General features: G+C 39.3%; 1 protein-coding gene across 1 annotated transcript in view; it reads right to left on the bottom strand.

Annotated features, from left to right (window-relative positions):
• The window catches only part of ZDHHC20 (zinc finger DHHC-type palmitoyltransferase 20), a 52,311-nt gene that overhangs the window by 19,037 nt on the left and 9,515 nt on the right, over positions 1 to 23,759 (bottom strand). The window contains exons 2-5 of the mRNA XM_062567204.1: positions 14,065 to 14,091; positions 8,415 to 8,509; positions 2,074 to 2,194; positions 659 to 728 (exon numbers count right to left, since the gene is read on the bottom strand). Of these exons, the coding sequence (XP_062423188.1) occupies positions 659 to 728; positions 2,074 to 2,194; positions 8,415 to 8,509; positions 14,065 to 14,091 (313 nt within the window). The remainder of the gene's footprint in view (positions 1 to 658; positions 729 to 2,073; positions 2,195 to 8,414; positions 8,510 to 14,064; positions 14,092 to 23,759) is intronic.

Below are 23,759 nucleotides of genomic sequence, written 5' to 3'. Positions count from 1 at the left end.
AAAGCACAGTGGGCAATCTGAATAGTCCATTTTCACTCAGCTACAGTGTAAGGACAGAGGTTTAGTCATTTCAGACAGACATTCACTGTATTTCTTAATAAATGTAATTATAGCCAAAAGGTTATTTACTTCTTCAGTTAGCTAGATTTCCTTGAGCTCAGCCTACTGAAGTCTTGCTCACAGACTCAGTCTTCAGTGCCCTACAGATTTCTCTAATGGCTCAGAATCAGGCTCATGTATCTGAAATGTCTAAGGTATGTAATTCTACAGCAACTCTTTGAAATAAAGAGTTGACCAGTACTGGTAGCAAGCACATGTTTCAAAGCTGGAGAAGCAAGATACAGTAAAAGAGAGTTCTATAATAAGCATATGCTGGCTCTAGTATCTCAGACTTGTCTTTCAGTTACTGATCCTTTTAAATAAGCATTATTTTATAAAGCTATAAGCACATTCCCCAACAAGTTCTGCCACTTCAGTCTATGAAACTGCAATAATAATACTGCATCATCAGGAGGAACTCTATTTTCCCAAAACCCAGGTACTGAGGGGCTTGGAGTGAAACAAATAGTAAAATCAGCTGTTACACAAGGGCTGACACACATTAAGTGATGGCTGGAGGAGAGAAAGAAAATTCATCATTTTAGATTCAGTAACTTACATGTCACATGCAGAACAGTGGTGGCAGCGGTCAGGTTTGATTAGCTGGCACCGATCACAGTATCTGATGGCTGCATTCAAATGGCAAGGGTCAAGTTGTTAGAATTCATTCAATTTTATGAATTTTTCCTCTTCTTAATATAAACAGAATCTTAAAGAGTTCACTGTCCCTCGGCCCAAACATCTGTTTCCACAGACCTTCACATGCCTACTTTCATGCAATACATACTTCTGTTTGAAGTTTTTTGGAAATGTAACACACAAAAAAAATTTCAACTGTTACTAGTGTACTGAGCCCGTGTCTTAACTTCTGCTATTTATTTATTGTCTAGCTCCTCAGTTTTTCCATCACTGATTCTCTGGCACTGATCCCCTAGGTACTTGGTTTCCTTCCCCTCTGGACAGGGTAACCAGGCATCCCATTGTGAAATTCCCTCCTTTCTATAAGTTAACTTTCAACTTCATCAACAAATGGAAAAGATAAAACAGGCTGTTCAGTAAGTTAGCTCTCCCTCACACTTTCTGGATAGTTTTAAGGCCCTGGATACTTCAGAAAGCTCTTCCCAATGGAAAGACCACCAGTGCAGGCAGGCAGTTTGAAATGAGGAGGAAAGCCAAAATCTACAGCTAAGCAGAACTGTTAAAAGCTAGCAAGAGCTTCCCAGACCACTCCAGGAATTTAAGACCGGGATTCCCTCAAAAAGAGGTTTGTATTCAAAAAAGCCAGGTGTCCTACCACTTTGTTTGGTAGGTAAAGTTTGGTAATAGTTATCTTGAGCAGTTTATGTTTTTGGAGAACTCCAAAGCATTGCTAGTTTCAAGAAAGCGAAACAAATATAAAAATAAGCTACTTTTTTTGAATCTACATATGTGTAAGACAGCAGCTTCATAGCTTATACAAGCTTTCTTGTATGAGCTGGAATAACAATGCTTATAAGGACAAATACAAAAATAGCTCATAACAAGCTATTATTTAAATAGCTCTGTATTGAATGATGGGATTGAAAAAACATTTACTGGTTCTTAAATTCTCATTTTAATGATGAACTTTCTACTCTCACTGAACTGACATATCTTAGAAGTTTAAAGCAGGATACAAATGACTGTAAATTTGAGTAGAAAGCTGAATTGTAATCTATTTCTAACTGTATTTCTTTGTTGTATTTATTTTTATAGCCAGAGTGGGAGATAAATGTTGTCATCTGTCTCCTTACTGGAAGAAGATGTTTTCTGAGAAAGCTTTTCCAAATGCTGACTGCATGTTAAGATCTACAGACAAAGGACTTTGGTTTCTCATGGGGAAAACACAAGGTCATGGCCTTTGCAGTATGTGTTTAATAGATTGTTCATTCAGTAACAACAAATAAATCCCACTGCTTACAGCTTTTGGAGAACAGAATTATCTTTGTATCTCACCTCTTGATGCTGTTGTGGTATAGATAGGCAAGTCTTTAGCAGCTCTTCTCAAAATTTCCTGCTGGGATTCTGGTCTCTCTTCTTTTTCATATTGTTCTTTATCAGCTTTTGACAAGCAAAACTGTGAGGGAAGGCAAAAATGGGAGGAGGGGAAAAGAATAATTATTAGTGTTCAGCTCAAGCTCTAAGGAAAAGACTCTATGAATCTTAATCTAATCTCTTTGGACAAATTTAAAAAAAAAGAGAGAGAGAGAGAAAGAATGCTACTAAATTACAGGAGATCCTTAAAACCACAGTTGGAAAGGACATGATGGTCCTGGAGACATCTTAGAGAATCATCTCTGTCTCTCTTCCATATCTCTTCAGTTTCCCTTCACAATACAAAAGCCAGAAATTCAGGGGAGTGTTAAGAAGGTGCAAATCTTTCTTGAACTCACAACGAGTGTAAAATCTAAATGATCCATAAACCACAGGAATGCACAACAGCCCTTTGTTGCCGAAATTCTCTTACTCGCTATCCTGCTGACTTAGAAAAAGGTACCAGCCAAAAGAAGGCGGCAGGGGGAGGGGGTAAGGAGCAACTTTTCACAGTTATAGCACAAAAATTTGAATGAGGTTAACCGGAATTTTGATTTGAGAGTAGTCAAAACTGGTCTCAACATCTGTCAGCTGTATTGAGAGCAACTTCAGCAAAGCCTGTGGAATTTCAGGGAGAGTCACAATCTGAATTAAGCATAAGAAGCATTCCCGCTTAAGCCTCGCTGAAAAGTAAAGCTTCACCAGAATAAGCTGGAGAGCTTTAACTCACTTCTGAAATGCTAATTTTTGTATCCATTGAAATTACAAGCTTTACCATTAAGTCCCACAAAAAAAGTGTGCTGATGAGCCCCTATGGTATGGTGTCAGCATAAACTGAACTCACTATTTCTCTGGTATTTTCTGTTCTGAAGCACTTTTAAACGCTGAGCTTCCAGTAACGACTACAAGAGCCCTTTTTATGAGCACACACAGACAAAGTATTCATGCTGGTGAGCGGAAAATGCTGTGTCTGCAACTGGAACGAAACTGGCTTAACGTGGTTTAATATGACCATAGTTTCCTACCAAGAACATCTATATGATTGGTTTGTGTGGATTTTCCTCTCATCCTGTACTTTTTCCTCTTCTGGATTCTAGTTCGTTGGCAAGCAACAACAAAGACCCCATTTACAGCAAAAGAAGGATTGGTAACACACTGATTTCGCTGTTATTTCCTAATCTAGAATGCAAATAACTCACCCCATGTCCCAGGGAATCTGGATATTTACGTATATATATTCCAGCTACTATGCCTGCCCAGTCGTTGAAGGGTGCAAGGTGAAACACTGTCCCGGTTACTGGGCATGACTGGCAGGGTTTGGGTTGCAGGCGTGACCTGCATGGGAGGATGTCAGAAGCTGCTCTATCACAGCTACTTCCCTCAGCTCCATAACAGACAGAAACAACCCACTGTGTACCAAAACCTCAACCCAAGGAGCACACAGTGCCTCCTGTCAAACGTATTCAAGGAAGGGCCATAGCTGTAAGGAGCTGGAGATGGCAAAGCAGGGCACATGCGAGGGAAAAGAGGGTACAGCAGGGACGTCTCTGAAGGGAATGCAGCCCACGGAGGACCCAGCTTGGAGCAGGGACACCTCTGAAGAGACTTCAGCCCGTGAGGGACCATTGCCAGGGCAGGGGCACCTCCAAAGGGACTGTGGCCAACGGAGGACCCATGCTGGGGCAGTGGATTTTAGGAGGCAGGGAGTGACTGCTAGGTGCTGACCCCAACCTCCTGTGCTGCCCATTGCCTTGCTGAAGGGAGGAGCACAACACCTGGCAAAATCAAGGGCAGTGGAGGCTGGGAAAGAGAAGCTGAGCCTGCCAAGGAAGGGCATTTTTCTTAAGCGTTTGCTTAATTGACACCTTTGCTTCTCAACATCCAGATCAGTAGTTAAAAGCCTATGTTAACTGACAATAAATTCAGTGAAAATTCCCAACTCAAAACTGCTTTACCCGCAACAATAGTTGGTGGAGAATGTGGGCAACACCCAAACCAGGCATGAACTGAGACTGGTGTAACTGTAGTGACTTTGAAACTCTGGAAGGAAGAAACTTTGGTTCTGGTATTGAATTTGTGTTTTGTTGTGGTGGAAGCGGTGTGCCCATTGCATTTAGAGAGACAGAGTGAACAATGTGCAAATAGGAGAGAAACAGAGAGTCCAAGGTGACCAGAAAGAGCCCTTGCTGGATGGGAAGACAACTGAGAAGAATTGGCCCTGCTCCAGACTAATGGATCTCCATGTCCAGGATCCAAGAACTCTAGCTTGGGTGCTGCAGGGAATGTGATGTGCTAAGGAGCGCACCAGGCTTACTTATGATGTGCTTCCAGTGGGGCTCCAGATAGCCTCAGACTACTTAGCAGAGCTGGGGAGACAGCTGACTGTCTTTGTCAGAGCACCAGGCTGCTGATGCTGGTGTGAATCAGTGCTCAGAGAAGAGGTAGGTCCCCGGTCAGCAGCTTGCAGCTCGCAGCACTCAAGCTGCTGCACTGCAGCTGCGTGCCAAGCACCCAGGCTGCCGTGGAAATGGCTACAGGCTGAAAGTGATTGCCAGAGGGGGACCCAGCACTCAGGGTGAGAAACTGAGGACTTGGGTTATGAACTACTAATAGAGCCCTTCAGTTAGGGTGGTTAAGCAGAGCTAAGAAAACAGGAGCGCTGCCTCTGAGTGTGACTCAGTGGCGTTCTACTTGAAGTGAAGCTAAAGAAATAGAGGACACCTACAGCCACAGTGCCACAGATGTCTCTGCAGAGACTATGGCAGTGCTTGAAAACCACAACCACCGAGATACAGCTGATGGCTCAAGAGAGCATTGCTTTGGGGAGTCTGGGGTTTATGTGACTTGTAAACACTGTTGTGCACAAAGGAGGAGAGCTCTGGGATCAGCTGCTAGAGGGCTTTATGGAGCAATGGTCCAATCCTTCAGGTGAGATACTTTTGTGGAGGGGCTGGGAGAAGGAGGTAAATGACTGCAGTTGCTTGGACTGCTAGAGTGTGTCGACAAACAAGGGAGAAGGGACTGTGGAAAGGCAGTGCTATGGTCCAAAAGCTCTAACGACCAGGCCCCTCTGGTATCACCTGATGAGACAGCAGGAAACCCTACTGATCAAGTCATGACCTGCATCTTCAGTACTGGGGGTACAGGTGTGAGATTAGCAGCATGGCTGAGGATGATGCAGAGTCCAGTAGTATGGTTGACCTCAAAAAAGGTGTCAAGAAGGGCAGAAATTTTTTCATACTCTCTCTTGTCCTACAGATCAGGACTTATGGATGTTGCTGAAGGAAGCAGGGGAAGATATGATAAAGTGGGACAGAAAGGAATTGCAAGGGCAGGGGATAGGTCAGAACTCAGTTAATGTTGTCAGAGAGTGCAGAGCATGCTCCAGTCCCTTGGTGCATCCTTTTACTCCCCTAATAAAGAAATGCTCCCACTGCGTCAAGTGAACAGTCTTTACCACCCATTGTGGGTATAGAAGAAACCCTATAGTGACTTGAGTCATGAACCTACTGGTACCTCCAACAGTGATGGTAGTTGCTGCTCATACTATCTTAATCACTGGTTTGTATGATAACACATAATGAATATTCAAACTGCTATAATGTTCTTGGCTGTGTATTTTGCAGGCACAAGGCCTGAAGTGTGTAATAACCATTCAGCATATTATGATGTTGAATCTAATAATCTAGTCTGTGGAGGTAAGGGGTGGAGTTTTTAACAGAGGTATGTTCAAACTCTGGTAACTTTCTTGGTTTTGTGTTTTACAGGGGTAAGGGGTGAAGTCTGCAATGCATTCATGTTCAGTTTGAGCAGAGGCACCATATGCTCCTCTGACTGGTTGAAGTTTTCATGCCTGATGGGCTGTTTTAATCCATTGCAGAGCCAGCTGGAAATGGCTGTGTCCAACACAGGGCAGCTCATGGCCTCCTGCAGTCAAAACTTCGCCTTCTATGCCCAATACATCCCTTTCATATCATCAGAAATTAGGTAAATCTAGTAAAATATTAAACCTGAGATTTTTTTCTTTGAAGTCACAAGCAAGAGCTTTTTTATCTGTCTTTAAGCTAGATGCTTACTCAACTATGAAAAATGGAGATGATCACACCAAATTTTAAGACAGATACAAAACATTATGCCAGTCAAGAACAGTGCAATATGCCTTTCTCCTATGGCCTCTTGTGAGCTTGCTAGGTGACCAAATGCCTGTCCCATGAACTGTAATCAATTAGAAGTTGCATTAGACAGGAAATACTACTTTTATAAGATATTTCTATGATAAACTATTAACACACAGAAACTAGGTCACAAGAATTAACTTACTGAATTTGTTCAAGTAACATAACTCTCCAAATGTCCTGGATGAGGATTTTAATTTCCCAAAGCCATGTTTCTGTTCTTATTTCAGAAATCAATAGGGTCACAAGACCATAGCCTTTTCGGACAATGGCAGGATATGTATGTTCAAAAACATCAAAAGTTGTCTAGTACCACACAGCTAACAATTCCAATGAGGTTCCAGTAGTTCTTATTGAAAACAGAAAGAGTCCCTTTGTTTCCTTCCTCTTTCTGGATCTCGCATAATGTTGATTGTTCTTTCTTATGACAAATGTACAGGGATTACACTAGAGCAACAGCAGCTGCAGAATCTTTTTTTAGTTCAATAGTAAGATCACAGGATGCTATTTGTTTAGTAACAATACCTAACTTAACATATATATTTTTAGTTATTTAAGTTATATTTAACACTCTAGTACAATGGGGAAATTCTGAAGCCAGGTTTTGTTTTTAAATAAAATCAGTGTAAATTATTTACTGGAACATGAACAGAGGGGACTCTACCAGAGAAAGAGAAATGTGTTTTCAAGATTTTTTTTTAAGATAGCTATGGAAGAAAATTAAATATCTATCCGTATATACATAAAGACCTGATTCACCCCAACACACTTAAAATAGGAAGTACTCATTATGTGCCATATGCCCAAATCATCCCTTTCATGCACTGAATATGGAAATCTCGCTACAACATTGCTGCAACTACAGCAGAGGTACTGTCAGAAGAAGGTTTCTTTAATAAAAGAATTCAAATAGGCAGTAAACATCATTAGACATTAGCTTTAACAGCAGCCTAAGTTCACACAACTTTACAAGATCTGTGGTAACACAATTCCAAAAACATTTAAGTTGGCCCATCTGCCAAATATTGTCATTTGTCTACAAAACCACCTCAAAAAAAGTCAGACACACCATCCTGGAGACAAGCTCCTCTGAATTTTCAGGTTTAACTATTCAGTACTACTCTTTTTGCTTAGCTAAAGAATAGAATAGTCTATTGCTTTTTTTCACCTTATATTCTGTAGATATCTTTATCTTAGAAAGCTAAGACATGCTTAGGGACTGCAGAGCAGTGTTTGCTTTTCCATAGAAGCATGTTTTCTTTTTCTTACAGAAATGTTTAAGGCTAAGACATTAGCACTGAAAGTCAGTCTTGCCAAAAATAGAATGAATGTGCAACCCCCACAGAGCAACTAAAACCTCAGCTTAGCTATTTTAAAAGCTTTATAAAAACTGGGGGATGATTTTTAATTTGGTGCCACTATTTAACCCCTATACGCTCACCATTAGAGAAAATGGACAACAAGATAACCCATCTCAGGGTCATTGCAATTAACACAACTCCTTTTCAGAACAAAATTTCTTAGGGTCATCATGTATTCTTTTGTCATTAGGTAAAGCCCTTTTATATATTCCTTTTTCAATTGTCACTGAACCCTAACTCTTGATTTACTACTAAGCACTCCAGTCTTCCAAGTTATGAGTATACTGCATTACTGATTTTCTTAACCTTAAAAAGATCAAAATTGCCTAAAATGGAAATACAAAAATGCTGTCATTGATTTATTGGTTTTAAAAATTGTAGATGGTAAACAACTTACTGCATAGCAAAGCCCTGCAACCCCAGAAATGCTCTTGTATTTTTATTTCATTAGCACATATATATATGAATTTCAAACCTGTGATGAGTTAAACACGTTTCATATATGATAATGTCACTACACGTAGGATACAATGTTTTAAGAGTAACTGGATGATTTCCATTCATGATATGCTGTCATGCTGTACTATTTTAGATAATGAGAACAGAAAGGTGAATCATGCAGTACTGCAAACAAGTTTCATCACTGAAAACAGTTCAGCTATTTATAAGAAAAAAAATGGGGGCGGAGGGAGAAGGAAGCATTCACATTTTCTAATGTCAGATTTACCTCCTTGGAGGGGGATGCAGGAGATGTGAAAATTGTCTTCCAATAGGACCATACAAACATGACAAAGGACAGATGAAAAACCACAAGGTAGACAACTGCAATAAAACACAAATAAGAGTTGAGTGAATATATCTGAAAAGAGCAAAAGATAGAAAATTCTCTCTGATAAGGATTAAACTATTACACTATAAATCGTCTGCTAAGATTAAATTACATTAGACCTTTGCTGGGATAGATTCACTACTGTAGGAAGGCCCACTTAAAAAAGAAAAAAAAAAGTGATAGTTGTCCACCAGAGTCCATGCATTATTAAATATCATCTTCCCACTAAATTCTAACCATCATTAAATAAAAAACATTTTTGGAGTACAGTATCACAACTTACCTTTCCTTACAAAGACCAAGATAAAGTTCTAAGATGCCCACAAGCATACCTTCAAACAAACATTTATACACATTATTTCTTGTCTAGACTTCAGTTTGGTTAAGTGAGTGCCTTCTCTTCCTAGATTAATCAATACATCACTGTTCTACAGTATGAGCTTCAGTAGAGGATCTGGATTGGATTCCACATCCTCTCTGTTACCCAATTTTGAACCAGTTAGGTCTGAAGTCCAGTAAACCAATAGAATAGTTGCCTCTGAAAGCCTGTCCCAGGTATTTAAGGGCATATATTTCTCTTGAAAGAGGGCTAAACACTTAGAGAAATGTATCATTAGGACACCTAAACTTTACATGCTTAAATAAGGCAGACAATCCCAACTGAAGTAGCACCATCATCCATCCATTTCCTAAAAGCATTCCTTGTCCAACATTAAATGGAAGCAGATGAAAGGAAAATTAACAGCATTAAGATTGCAACCATAAGAAAGGACAGATACTTAGCCTAATTTTTCCTCTAAATCCTAAGAAGCCTATTTCCAGGCTCAGCAGCTTTGAAGAACTTTCAGATTTATCAACATCTTTTCAATTCTGAAGCTCTCACATGCACTCCAGTAATAATAACCAGCATCTTTTCCACGGCTGAATATCAGAAATACCTCACTCCTTAATTAGATTAAATCTTAAGTTTTTGGGAGCAGTTACAGGTCAATTTATTTAATCTTCATTCTTCAAAGTTTTCAAGACTCAACAGGACACAGCCCTAGCCAATGTGCTCTGAATTAAGTGTTGTCTCTGCTTTAAGTAAGAAGTAAGATTAAACAACCTCCCAGTGTCCCTTTCTACTTGAACGATTCTGTGCTATTATGTATGATTCTAAAATACACTTTGAGGGAAAAAAAAACAGAAGTGAAAACAGTTTTACCAGTGGCATGCAACTAGTTAACACTCTACAGAATTCTATTTAATTTCTTAGGACACATCAATAGATGTATTTCTAATTTCTAATAGAAACAGCGAAGTATTGTCCCACTGTAGAAGGCACTGGTAATGAGGATAAAAACAACAAACCAAGAAGGGAGATGACTGCACCCTGACGTGAGAGCTGACTGAATAAAGAAATTGTTTGGAAATCTTATTTCCAGTCATCAGAGGAATATAACCTGGAATATCCCTGCTATTAGAGTCACAGTGGCAACAGAACTGATGGCTTTAGGATGGAGCTCAATCAGTTCATGAATTGGTCTATGTGATATGGTTGCTTTAAGGAGCAGAGATTGAGACCTTATGATCCAGGAAGTTTCTTCCAATCTTATTTCCTCTGAACATTTGCTTTTAACACTTGTCAAGGGAAGATAGGTGCATGATGCCAGCCAAGCAAAGAAGTTACACAGAGTATTTACATGTACCTAGAGAGGAAGAATCCCATGTACCAGGACAGCATGGGGGCTAACCTGTTGGAAAGCAGCTCTGCGGAGAAGAACCTGAAGGTCCTGGTGGACAAATTGACCATGCGTCAGCAACGTGCTCTTGTGGCCAAGAAGGCCAATGGTATTCTGTGGTGCATTATGAAGAGCGCTGCCAGGAGATAGAGGGAGGTGATCCTCCCTCTCTACTCAGCCCTGGTGAGTGCTGGGTCCAGTTCTGAGCTCCCTAATACAAGAGACACATGAAGCTACTGCAGTGAGTCTAGTGAAGGGCTACAAAGATGACTACTTATCTTCACTTACATTAGAAGGAAACTTGACGTACTTCTCTGTGCAGATGAAGCGAGTCCTTTAAGAAGTTAAATTCCATACCTCAGGAATTTATAAAAAGGTATGTGCACATTTAGAGAAAATGTAGTCTTAATTTGTCAACTTTCAGGATTTCATTGTTCATTACAATTTAAAAAAATTTTTATTTGAATTATTTCTTCCAGAGTTTGTTTCGTGAAGATGCTTTTTGCCTATGCTTCTGACTCCTCCAGTCTTAGAGACAAGGTAAATTTTGAGCTGTGAAACTGAATGAAGGTGCAAGATGCAAAAAACTTTTTCTTCTGCAAAGTCCTAAAACTGTTGTCTTGATGGGCAAGCACTCATGTTTCCCTGTGCTAGGCACCACAATAAGAAATTGTCTTCTGTAAAAACATACTATACACATTAAAACACAACAGAGATGCACAATTAAAATATAAGAAAGATGACTGGAAAAGAGGAGAAAATGACGTAAAATTGCACTGGAAACAGCTGCACAAATTCAAACTTTGGAGGAGAAGGGAGTGAGAGGCATTGAATAGAAGGAAAGAGGAAGTGAGATATAATGGTGGGCGGAGCACACTAGAACTAACTTAGTAAACTTAGTTTCATTTTGTCCATAAAAATCACCCTCAGAATCCAAGGATTATTTTTAGTGTACACACAATACTAGAACCTTAAAGTCTTGTGATAGACTGTAAATGCCCTGATAACACACAGACTAACAGACCTACGGACAGCACAGTTAGCTGCAGCAAGGCTACAAATCTGTGATAGTGCTACCAGTAGTTAGTAAAAAGAGGCAGCAGTTGAAGTGCGCTTGTATTCTGCAATACTGCTTTCTGCAATAGCTGAGATCTTGCAATCTGTCAGCATCACTGAAAGCCAAAGGCCTTTCCTCCACAAAGGGGCACCTCAAGGAAAAGCAAGACTTTTATAGCCGTTCTGGTGACAAGCCTCATCTGGGTAACATTTAATAAGGTGAGAAAGACCATACAAAAAGCAGTCCAGACTGGCCCAGCACTGAATAAATTCAAGCTTCTTTTCCTGCTCCAGCACTGCCCGTTCCTACTGGGATTAGGGAGGTCTGTCCTGTCAATGCTCCCAAGAAACAAGAGAGAGAGGGAAGACACCATTTTGCTTTACCTTTGCAGTCCATCTACCCACCCTTTTTGGGCAGCAAAAGCTCCTTTGTAAACTAGTCCCTGAAGCACCTTACATCAGTTCCAAGTACTATTATAAACTATTTTCATTCATTTTTTTTTAAACTAGATTTTAATTACAAAGTCAAAAACCCCTCAACATCTGCTGGTTTAGTAAGATTTTATGAAGAAGCCCTGTCTGAGCTAGGGAATCCAGGAGACTTAATACCATGCTGTGACCAAGTGGAGTCATTCTTCTTTACATGTATTGATGCATATTAAATCATAATTTATGCCCTTAAGAGGGCAATGTCATAAGACATGCTCTTAGCCTCCTCCTAAGATATGCTTTTAGCATTCTCCTAAGAGATGCTAAGCCTTCCTAAGATCTGCTCTTAACATCCTTCTCTGAATCATTCTTAATAGTATTCAGAGAGAGAGTCAGATTACAGAGGAGTTATGATACATAACAGAATTATGTTATATTGTTAAGAGAGATTCAGAGTTGATATTCTTGGCCTATGCCTTGCCCTAATCGATAAAAATCTACACAAGCATTTGGAATTAAAAAGACAAGGAAACAGTTAGCTCTAATGGGGTGAAGAAATCACCACTAATTAAATCAAAAGTCGCAACTAAGTACTACAGTAAAGGAATCTGAACACAATACACAGAAATATGAAACAAAATATATTTGCTAGGATACACACTTTTGATTTACACTGGACTCCTTCAATACCACTTTGGCCATAAAGCTCATTCCTGTTTTGATGTTATTTTCTGGCTATTACAAGTTAGCTTATAAGAACTTTATAAAGCTTATGAGAAGTCTAGATTTCAAAAGACGACTTTATATCTCATTTTCAGCACAACCTCTGTGGTAAAGGATTACGTCTGAAAGATGCCTGTGGCATTCTTTAGAACTGAAGGTGCAACAAGTATGCAAGTGACCTCTGTTAAAAGCCTAACAGTCTTGTTTCAAAGATAGGGTTAGTCTCATTAATTAATCAGGCATTTTTCTTCTCCAGTAGATCCAAGACAGCCTGCTTCAGTCAGATGGGCTGACTGAATTACTATCATCTGAATTAAAGCCAGGGATCTGGCTACACTATACCAAGAGCATTGTTTTGACAGGCTTCCTTAATAGAGTTATGGATCTTGCCTTCCAGAAAAGAAATTTAGAAGTAAAACTTATCCACATAAAGGTCAAGAGTAAAGCACAGTAGTTATACGTAGTTAGCTTCCTGAGGTCTTGCTGTCCAATGCACTATAAAAACTCAGGGTAAAAGAGCTCCAGCTGTGTGTTGAAGAGCTTGGAGGGTTCTCTACTCTTTCACCTCTTCATTTAAAGATGAACAGATTCTATAAAGGTTCCTCCTTTTCAGTTTTCCCTGGATGTTCCCCATCAGGAAGTAACTGGAGGGCTACTTCCAAATTCCCCCCTCTTTATGCCCCTCACCAATGGTCTCATATTCTGAAGACAGCACACTGTGGATGGTGGAACTGCAAACCTATGCACCTATGCTTAATATAAAATAATAAGTGACGACTACTCAAGTTCACTCACCATAAGCTGAAATAAACTCTCAAACAGAAATCTCACTAGTCTTTCTGCGTTTCTGCCAAAAAAGGCCAGAGTTTTATGAAAATAAAATCTGAACTTCTGGAATGGAACGATCCTTTAGTCTAGCTTTTGTTCACAACTAAAATAAGTGGCAGTGCAAGAATTTTGGAGTTTCTTTAGTCAATCTGTACTTCTATAAATACTACCCTCTATAGCATATATCTGCCAAATGTAATATTAAGAATAAAGTAGAATTTGTCAATAAAAGGCTGTAACCACTTCATCTGGACGTTTAAAGTTATAATGTATGGTCACTTTTGAAATGATTACAATTATGCACAGTTCTAACCAATCCTGAAGAACGGAGATTTGAGGAATTTGGTAAGCTCTTTGGAAAACAGCAAGCAATAAAACCACAATTCTTCTGAAGTGGTTCAGGTTATAGGGTGTGAGGAGGATGGTAAGATCAACATTCAATATCCCTTCAGGAATAAACAGAAAATGGTCTTGTGGATCTGCTGCAGTTCTTTCTGTCTTCTCCTTTTTTTCTTCTTAGACGGTGCTATTTAAAATACTAAAACTTAACCTATTTAAAAATATTTACAAACTTAAATCATGGTTGCACTACTCACAGGTCTTGTCATCATCTCAAGCTCGTGGTACTAGATACTCAACAGACTAGAACTCACAATACTTACCTGGCTTCTTAGCACCAATAAACTCACTGCAGAGCCCTTATACATAAAGGAATACATTTAAAATTTATAACCCGTAATACTAGTGTACAACAAAATTATGCAAATCTTAAAAAACATTAAAAATATTACCTTTTTCTGCAGTTGAGGAAATGGTAACTGGAAGAGAAGAAAGAGAGAGATGGTAAGTAAATCTCTACTGAACCAAAAGTTTGGTTAAAAGTGAGATAAATGGAAGTAACTGACTTGTCCTAGAGAACGTTTCAGCTGTTAACAGAGCTGCCCTCTCCCCCCGGGACAAAATGGGAATTCACATTCCTTCTAGTCACTGAGGCCTGGCAAGTCAGTGGAAGAGCTGAGAGGTTCAGTTCCCTACTCTAAGTAAGCATATTCCTATCTACAGACACTACTGAGATCGTAATTTATACATGTTGCCTTTCAGATAGGCACCTACCATGTTTTATGAGGCACTTAAAAAGCAGGCTAATAGATACACACTCAAAAGGCAGAAAATGAAATAGGAAGTTCTTACAAAAGTCCCTGTGAAGTTCTATTACTGACACGTATTCTACTTCTGTCTCTCTGTCTTCCACCATCACTTCTCTCTTCCCCTGTCACAAGCTATTTTTGACTTTTCTTCCCCTGACCTGAATTCCTCTCCACTTCCTCCTCTCTTACATCGTCATCTCTTTTTATCCCAGCAGCAAATTCTGATGTTCAAATCTACCTTGTATCCTGCCCAAATCGGGCATCCTTCTTCCCTCAGGTTTCTCCAAAACCTTCACAGTTCATTCATCATTACATTACACAGTTCATTCATCATTTTGATGTGGAACATCAAAAGTAAAAGAAAGCACCTGCCCTTATTGGTCACTGTTCTTACCCCTCTCCTCGCTCAGAAACCACATTCCAGAAATTCCATAAGGAAGGGATCTTTCTTGTCTCTTCATCCAACAAAGTGAATTTAAGCTTCTCGTCATCAGTACTAGCAAAAGGTCAGCAGAGCGCTGCCTGCCTGCTGCAGCTCGCCTCCCTCCGATCACGTCCTCTCGCTGCCGGCTCTGACATTTCTGCCGTCTGCATGCCAGTTCAGAAGCGCTCTTCCCTGACACACAAGCGCTACAGAGCTTAGTCACAGAGGTGGCATGTTTCTCACTATGGATATCTATAGCAAAGGGGTCTGCAACTGCATTATGCAACCTAACCTCTTTTTTATAGTCAAGAGACATAACAAGGTGATACCTCAACATACAGATTTTCCCTTCTTGCTTAAAAAAAGGTGATTTTTTATCTCTTAAAGTACTCGCTCAGCACTTCTATCTGCGCATGGAAGCCTCTAGGAAGTTAACGGAAAAAGTTTCAATTCCTTCCATGTAAATAAGGAGGGAATTTATCACTTAGAATAAGAAACTGTTGGTTTCAAACTGAAGGAGGCTGATCCTAAAGAACGGCTTAATTTCACATTAGTTATGCATACTTGCACAGCCTCTTCCTGGGCTTCTGTCTAGAGCACAGAAAAACAGACCTGAGGCACGTGATTACCTACCTTCAAAACATGCATATGTTAGAAATGTGTCACGATATAGTCTCAGGATTACTCCACTGCAAACTACAGATGTCACATTATTTATAAATACTACACACATTTTTTCTTAAAAATTTGTGTTACTTTTCCATGTCCATGTTAATATTAATTTTTTTAAACAATTCCTTGTTAATATTAATTTTTTAAACAATTAATAAGGAGAAGATAAAATCAATAAAGGTGAAAATTAAAACAAGTTTGCTACATAAAGTTTGTTCAGCTTCAAAACTTATCAGAGTATTTTAGACTAAGCTTTGTCACTGGTTCGTGCTCTATCAAAAGTAAACATCTTTGCACACAGTGGGACAAACACGTATTTCCCTAGACAAGAAATATTTTAGAAGTTCTTAATTATCCTCTACTGGCACAGGAGAGCATAATTATCTATAAATTCACAGGATTTTTTGAAGTAATTCTGTTTAAAGGGTTCCATAATCTCTAGTCTCATTTCTGCTGCTAGTACAAAACATAAAATTCAGAGCTAAATTTAATGCTAAAAGATTCAAAATAATGAACAGTTTCTTCACACAGAAAAAAAGATTATAATCACATATTATTACCTGTGAGACTTCATCAAAAATCCCTCAAGTAACTTCATAAACATTAATTAAAGCTTCACAGCACCAGGAAGATAATTTTCTCATGCTTACCTAGGTCCCTTAGGTCAGAATGCACAGCTATTAGATCATGCAGAACAAATTTTAGTTTGGCAAATTCCTGCAGTTTGAAGTAAAACACAACAGTGAAACACTTCTCATTTTCATTCTGTCTTACCATGCTTACATGAAATAAAAGCAAAAGATGGCCAATTCTGTTCTGCCTTAGAAGTTCATGTAAATTTTCTGACTCTGCTTCTATGGGTATCAGACAGTTGCTGGAGAAGGCACAGTCCTGGTCTCAACCAGCAGTCGCTACCCCAGCTAGCATAGGTTTCACTGATACTATTCCCATTCACAGATGAATTAAATAAAGAGCAACACTGAGGCTCACAGTCATTCAGCAAAGACAAGTCAACAGTTTCGTGGGATCTTTACACTGGAACACAAAGCCTTCCTTCAAACAAACTAATATTTAATCTTTACATACAGCAGAACTTTAAGCATTTGCTAGACTGCAATGTAACAAGCAGCTTTGTACCACCAAGAAAACTATTCTAGCTTTTGAACCTGGCTTCAGAAACAAACCAACAAAAAAGCAGAAAAAGTCATTACCATTGCCCACCACCACCCCAGCCTGCAATTTCAGTTACAAGTTCAGCTCTCAATTTTTGGCTTCCTCCTCCGCTGCTTCTACCTAGTTAGATATTGCTGTCAGCTTCCAGTGAAACAGATACTTCTACTGTTAACATTTCTAAACATGGGGTATTTTTTTGCAGGGGAGAGGGCAGGATGGGAGAAAACAAGTACTGTTGCCTTTTTGCCTATTGATTTTTTAGAGCAAAATAACCACAGTATGTGATTTATGTTAGTAACAGGAAGCAATAGCACTGCACATCAGGCTGATGAACCAGCACAAGCCAGTGCCTTCTACACTGCAGGCAAGTCAAGCCTGTCACATTTCAGAAACGTAAGCACTACGAATCAGCTTTTGTTTTAAGGATTTCAAAATACCTCCTTTACCAGTCTATTGCTCAGCTACAAAAAAGAAAAATAAGAGCAAAAATATGAGGATAGGTTTCTTTAATATTAGGTTTCTGGTTTCTAGAGAAGCCTTAAAAAGGTCTAGCAAGATACTGCTAGGAAATGGTAAAAATATGGCCAGGTAGGGACAACTGCAGTTTACTTCAGCCCTGCAAAGAGCCTAGAAATATACAGCCACGCACCCAGCAAGTTTCCACAACAGCCTCATAACTCCAAAGAATTCAGAATTTCAGTGCCAAGCACTGTGCGAGCCTGTGAATACCGTGAACATACCTTATCTGGTTGACTGCAGCGCAGAGTTGGACTTTGGCCACCTCAGCTATCTGAGGCTGTTTGACTAAGGAAGGAGCTCAGTGAAGCCTGCACGCAGAGAGAGGGAAACTGACCTATACCAAAGTCCACACTGCTGCAGCTTGTGCAGAGACAGACTGACCTGAAGTGCTATGTCAGACAGTCCCACCCCACAAAGCAGCTTACATATAAGATCCCTGACACTTTGAGGTCTCCTGCAACAGGAAGCACTCAAAACTAAGCACGTGGTTTCACTTTCTACAGTGCAGTGCCTCCAAAATACACAATATAGCATTTTATTAGGTTGGATTCACCTTTTTAACTTGGTCAAGTTAGAGGACAAACAAAAACTCCAGGTTTGACTTTGACATACAAGAAAGTTGTCTAGAGTTTTAAGACACTTGGCATCACCCTTGGCAGTAAAGGTACCTTTCTTCCTTCATGATCTCTGTTAATCCTTATTCCTAGCAATTCTTCCTCAAATTGTTCTCCCTTATCTTTCATCTTGCCTACGTCACATAAACAGAAGGACGTAGAAGCAGAAATTATATCACAGAAAACAGTCCTGCAGTTATAGGGACTTCTTTGGACTGTATAATAGATGAGCTGCGTGTGTGAGAAGAAATGTTAGTTGTCAGAAGCAGCTGATGGTTTTGGGTGCTTTCTTCTTGAAATACAATCCAACAGGGGTGTAAACTTCAGAAAGCGCTGAACGTCCACCTTCAAAAAACTTTTTAAAGTCCCTCCAAGAAAGCCTCCTAGAACATCTTGGGTACATGTATGTTTAGGGAGCTGGTTTGCTTATCACTACAGGTGTACTTTCAGGTTGAAGAGGAAGTGTTCAGGCACCTTCCAAATCACTATATGATATGAAAGGGGGGAAAAAAAAAAGCTCTCCCTGAAACGATTGCCAAGACCTCACAAGCAGCTTGCTACAGGAACACTTATTCCCTCTCAATCTCTAAGGGAAAAAAAAATCCAAAATGCACACACTGCAAGTCCCTGCTCTCCTAAAATGCATATTTTAGTCAAACCCATCCTTTTAGAGTCAGACTCTTTCTTTCCAGAACAATAAATTCATCTACAATTACTGTAGATGCATACAAAAGGAAGTGATCTTGTTCCTTGTGTGCAATGCTTATTTCTCCCTTCTCCCTTTCCCCTCCCACAGAGGTTCCTGACAGAAGTCATGTTTGGGTACTATAATCTCTCCAAGAATCTCAGAAATGAACTTCACATTTTGGCTGACGTTCCTCACGGGTGGGAAGAGAGAGTGATAAATGTGCAAGTTCTCACCAGAAGTACAGCCTGAACTTCTCTCAGCATTTAAGCAAAAGGGTTACATTTTACATACACACACACACACATATATGTATATAAATCACTTTTTACAAAAATGCTATTTTTATACAAGTTTATATGTATACATGCATTTCCAAAAGTTACTGCTACTCAACAGTCATAGGCATGACCCTATCTACAAAGGCAAGCATTACTTATGTCATCCAAGGTTTTTCTCTTGTTCAGGGAAGGATACAGAATAGAAAGTATAATTTAGATTCATGACAATGTAATTCCTATTTGCTAATACAGACCGTAATCATTCGCATGGTAGAAACATTACTTACTGCCACAACTTGGATAGACATCAAGTGCACTTATGAGGCCAAACACACATTTGACTTCTGTTACAGACCCAGGCAGTGTCACCGCACTCAGACCTCAGCACCTTGCCACTGGTCTCCAGAAGCCAAACTTCTGCGACCTCTCTAATGGAGCCATTCCTTGTTTCCCGACTGGCAGTCACTCACCAGCGCTTTCCTCTCTAAGCAGCAGGGAGTTGTTTTTAGACAAACGACTGAAGATGACAGAGTTGACAGCATCATGTGGCCAAAAGCCAACACAGTAAGATGCTGCCAGGCAATGCATACATAACCTTTCCCTGCTGAAAGCCTATGAGGGCCCAGAATCACATACGTGTTTTGTCACCAGCTAGGAAGAACATCTTGGGCAGAAATCTGGGCAATTGTTTTACCTTAATATATTGCTGGCTTGATAGTATTTTCACTCAAGATAACCAGCAACACAGGTTTCTCCTCAATGCACTGCTAGGTCATTAAAATTAGGGACTTCTTGAGAGGTGAAGCAGGAGGACTGGCTCCACAGGCCTTTGTGCCACATTAGCAGGAGGAAACACGAGTAGCCACACTGTGTGCCCAAACAGCTCCTGGAGCTCCAGGGTCTGCAGCATGGGTGCACCATCATCCAGCAGGTCCCACACAACTCTTACCTCAAAGGCGTCATCTGTGATGGGCAACGCCTCCTGCAGGGACGTAAGAAGTTACACAAATATCTACCCACATTCCAACAGGAGACAGACATAGCAAAAGTGAGCATTTGCTTTCTCCAGGCACTTCAGCTCAGTCTATTGTCTTAAGTTTAAGCTTGAAGGCAAGTTTGAGTGCAGGCAAACAGCAGTGAATTGCACTGAGGAGGACGTCAGTGAGCGGGTCTTTTGCTGTCCTAGGTTACAGAGTCAGTCACAAGAAGGGACAGAAACTCTTCCAGGGGCCATTAATAACTTCTAGTGTAATAATTTCCACAGGCAAATGAGCGAGAGCCTGAACTCCTCATGAGCACTGTGCACAGCAACATCACTTGAATGAGCTGCAACTTCAAGTGATCACAAGTCAATGCCTTCAAGGCATTTCAAGGTGGGAGCAAGAAAAATCCAGGGTGGGGAAATAAAAGGATGAAAACACAGCCAGACTCGAGACTTCTAGCTGCAAGTGGGGGGTTTGCTTGTTTGATTTTTTTGCCAGCATAAACACCAAATTTCTATGATCACAACCATCATCTCCACTGCTAGAAGATTCAAAGCAGTGTATTCACTGAAACACATAAAGTGCCTTAGTTTTCCAAATAAGGCGGTTAAGGTTACAGCTGCACACTGCAGACTTTTTTTTTTAATTATTTGTTACCAAACATGGTTACAATTTGTTGTATGTTTATAACAATATTAACAAAATTCTCTAGTTAGAACAAATAATTTAGAGTGGCCACAAGGCTTCTTGCCCAGAAAACATTCTCTTATTGCAATAACAAAGGAGGTTTTCATTTATGCAAGGCATTTTCAGCCTCAATGTAGAGAGTATGTACCTAAATACAAACAGGGCTACAGCAGGAATTAGCATAATCAATGCAAGATTCTCCTTGGGTACTAAGTTACATTTGGCAATGAATTAAGCCACGACAACTGAAAAGATTTCTGCTGTCTATTCTGGGAACAGCAAATTCTTCTTCACCACTTTCACAGTTCAAGAATACAGCTACAAAGGCAGATGACTTCTGGAATCCACCAAATCCTACAGAAGATTCCTTACCTCTGCCTCTCCAAAATATGCCTAAAAGTAAAGGCCAAGGCCTCTCAATGGTTTCCTTCCTGAGTGTATCTATGTATTTTAAAGGATCTCAAAGAGTTATACTTGGCTAGTTCACAGAAAGAAATGTTGCCAGGTTGAGAATCTTCACAATCCCACAACTGTGTCTGTACTTGGAACCATAATGTATTAAGACATGTTATCAGCCCAAATAACTAAAGGCTTTTTCTGGAAGTAGCATATGACATTATGATTCAGCTGCAAAAACTTAACAGTTTTTTTTGTCCCTGAAAAGCACTGTTCACTTTTAATTAACTATAATTGCACATACAAAAAGCCCGAAGAAACCTAACTTGTAACTTGTTTTTTTTCTTCAGCTATTCAATCACAAGTGCCAGATGGTCATTGTTTGCATTTTGATATTTTAAATATTAGCATTACTTCTATATGATCTTCTCAGCTGTATAGTAAAATTACTACGCTTTCTTTTTTTCAGGTATTTCCCCCAAATTCTGCTCTTATGCTAGTAACACCTTTATTGCCCTGTAGTTTGAAAGTAAGTGCTCCATGTAATTTGTTTCCAGTATTGCCTTTAAGATATTATACAAAGCCAAAAACAAATGTTTTCTTCTTGAAAGACAGATCTCTCAATTGCACAAGTCAGTTAGCTGTGAAGGAATTCCTCTGCTTTCTGGCACATGGAGGAACGTGGGGGGGTGGGGGGGGAACTGCAGAAAGGCTTGGAAAGCCAAGCATCTGAGTGCAGCTAGCTTATGTCCACACCACAAATTAATTACATCTGCATTTGAAGAAGAGGTATTTACACTCAGGCTGGCCAGATCAAGCTCACAGTCACACTGCACTCAAGTATCTGTATTTGTGAATGGGTTTTTTGTGTTAGGAATAACTCCAGCTGGTTCTGTAGTTAAGGCTGTATAAGAACACTTGCAAGAGATACAAGACACAAATAAGGTAATCAGCTAGTGTTGACAGAATCCTAGTATCATGTGTTGTACCCAGTTGTCTTCTGTATCCTTCACAAGATTAGGTGTTCTAGAGGTAACATTAGAAACCATCAATACATTTAAGCTAAAAAACAAAAAGCAAACAAAAAGAAATCCCCCTCAAACAAAAAGTAACTCATTCTCATACCAAAAGTTTTGAGATAATTTGGGAATTATCATTGCCTCTTAAAACAGAAAACCTCTTCACTAATTCATAGTTATAACTGTCAGTCAATATTTGCTTTGAATACTAAGGTCATGAATGCCTTATAGCTCAAGATGCTGCTAATAAATCCATTTGCTTTTAGTTTAGATAGATGAAAACAGAGGAAAAACCTTGATTTAACTATTCCAGACAAGTCTGGAGACATTAAGAGAGGTGAGCAGCTATATCAGCTCGAGAAGAACAAAAATTCTAGACAGAATTTGACCTTCAAAATGAGAACTATCCTCAACTGGCTGACAGCTATTAGACTGTAGATCTCTTCTTTTTTAATAAGATACCTAGCTTTGCATTTGGCTACATAGACATCAAGGATTAAGTGAAAACACTGCATTTTCTAAATGTTTTTATAGGTTATGTTCAAAAGGATGAAATTAGTGTCTTAATATAATGAGTCATACAGAGAGCTCATTTACCAACATTCAGTGGTAGATCTGACATGCTAAAATTAAGTTTTCTTGCAAGTCTTCTTCATGTGAATCTTAGTGACAGAAAAAAGAATAAAGCTTGAAAGTTTTATACAGAATTTGTTGACAGTCTTTTCTTTCCATCTCTTCCAAAATCAGTTTTCTCCTGTACTTATTGCAGCAAGTTTTTCCTCAAACATTAGGCTGGATCAAAGAAAAAGCAGCTTATAAATGTCATCACAACATCACAAATTATTAGACACTTTTTTTGGAGGGAAAGCTTTTGCTGCTACTAATTTCATCTAATAATGGGAGAAACCAAACAAACCAGTCAGCAAATAGATCTTTTCTCAAGCATTAGGTCACTGGATTTCTCAAATTAAGCTTTTAATTCCTTCTTTTTTTTTTTTTTTTTTTTTTTTTTTAAATGCTGGTCAGCTTTGATGAGTCTTTGGCAGCTGAAATTAAATACAAAACTGGCTATGTTGAGTAGAGTTAATTTTTTGCCAGTAATACATAATTTTTTGCCAGTAATACAACATAGTAGAAAATATAGTCACTTACATGAAGTCCCACTTAGAAATTAAAAAGCTGCTAAATAGGTCATTTAAGGATTTTTTTTTAAGTATGTCATTGCCTATTAGTTATTTAAAGTTTAATAGTTGTGAATTCATGCCTTTAAAATACCAGATTTGTTAATATTAAAGGTGGAATAAATGTAGGTTCAAAGACTTCTTACGATTTGGAGAATTTGTCCCTATGTGGCTTATCAAGTTTGTTTCTAGCAAATGATACTGCCGTCTTTTGATGATGGAAGCTTAATTACCAGTTCTCCTAGTGAAACAAAATGTCATGCATTAAACTTCACTCCAGTTGAAATATCTTGGGACAAACCTTGGCTGCAGCTAAAGCTACTTCCTTCCCCTCTCTCTCTCTCTCTCTTTTTTTTCCCCCCAAAAAAGGAGAAATAAACAGTGAAGTCCCCAGGAATACAACAAAAGAATCAGGTGCTGGAGAGGGGGAAAAAAACATTAAGAATAACAGGACAGAAAGTTTTGGCTAGAAGACAGGATCAGAAGGACACGCTTTTGTTGCACTGGATCTTATTTAACTGCTAGACCAGTTGGAGCTACTGCAGAGGGATTTCTGGATACTCCAGAAAAATCTTGGCAGAAACAGAGAAAATCCTCCAGAGTAAACAGAAGGAGGCACGTATAAACAGGAGAACAAAACCTACACCTATGTATTTTTCATTCAGTAAATACTGCATTAAAAAAAAATTCAAATGAAAAAAACA

This window comes from Rhea pennata, chromosome 1 (genome assembly GCF_028389875.1).
Source record: "Rhea pennata isolate bPtePen1 chromosome 1, bPtePen1.pri, whole genome shotgun sequence".
Taxonomy (NCBI): domain Eukaryota; kingdom Metazoa; phylum Chordata; class Aves; order Rheiformes; family Rheidae; genus Rhea; species Rhea pennata.
This window is presented reverse-complemented; position numbering and strand designations above follow the sequence as displayed.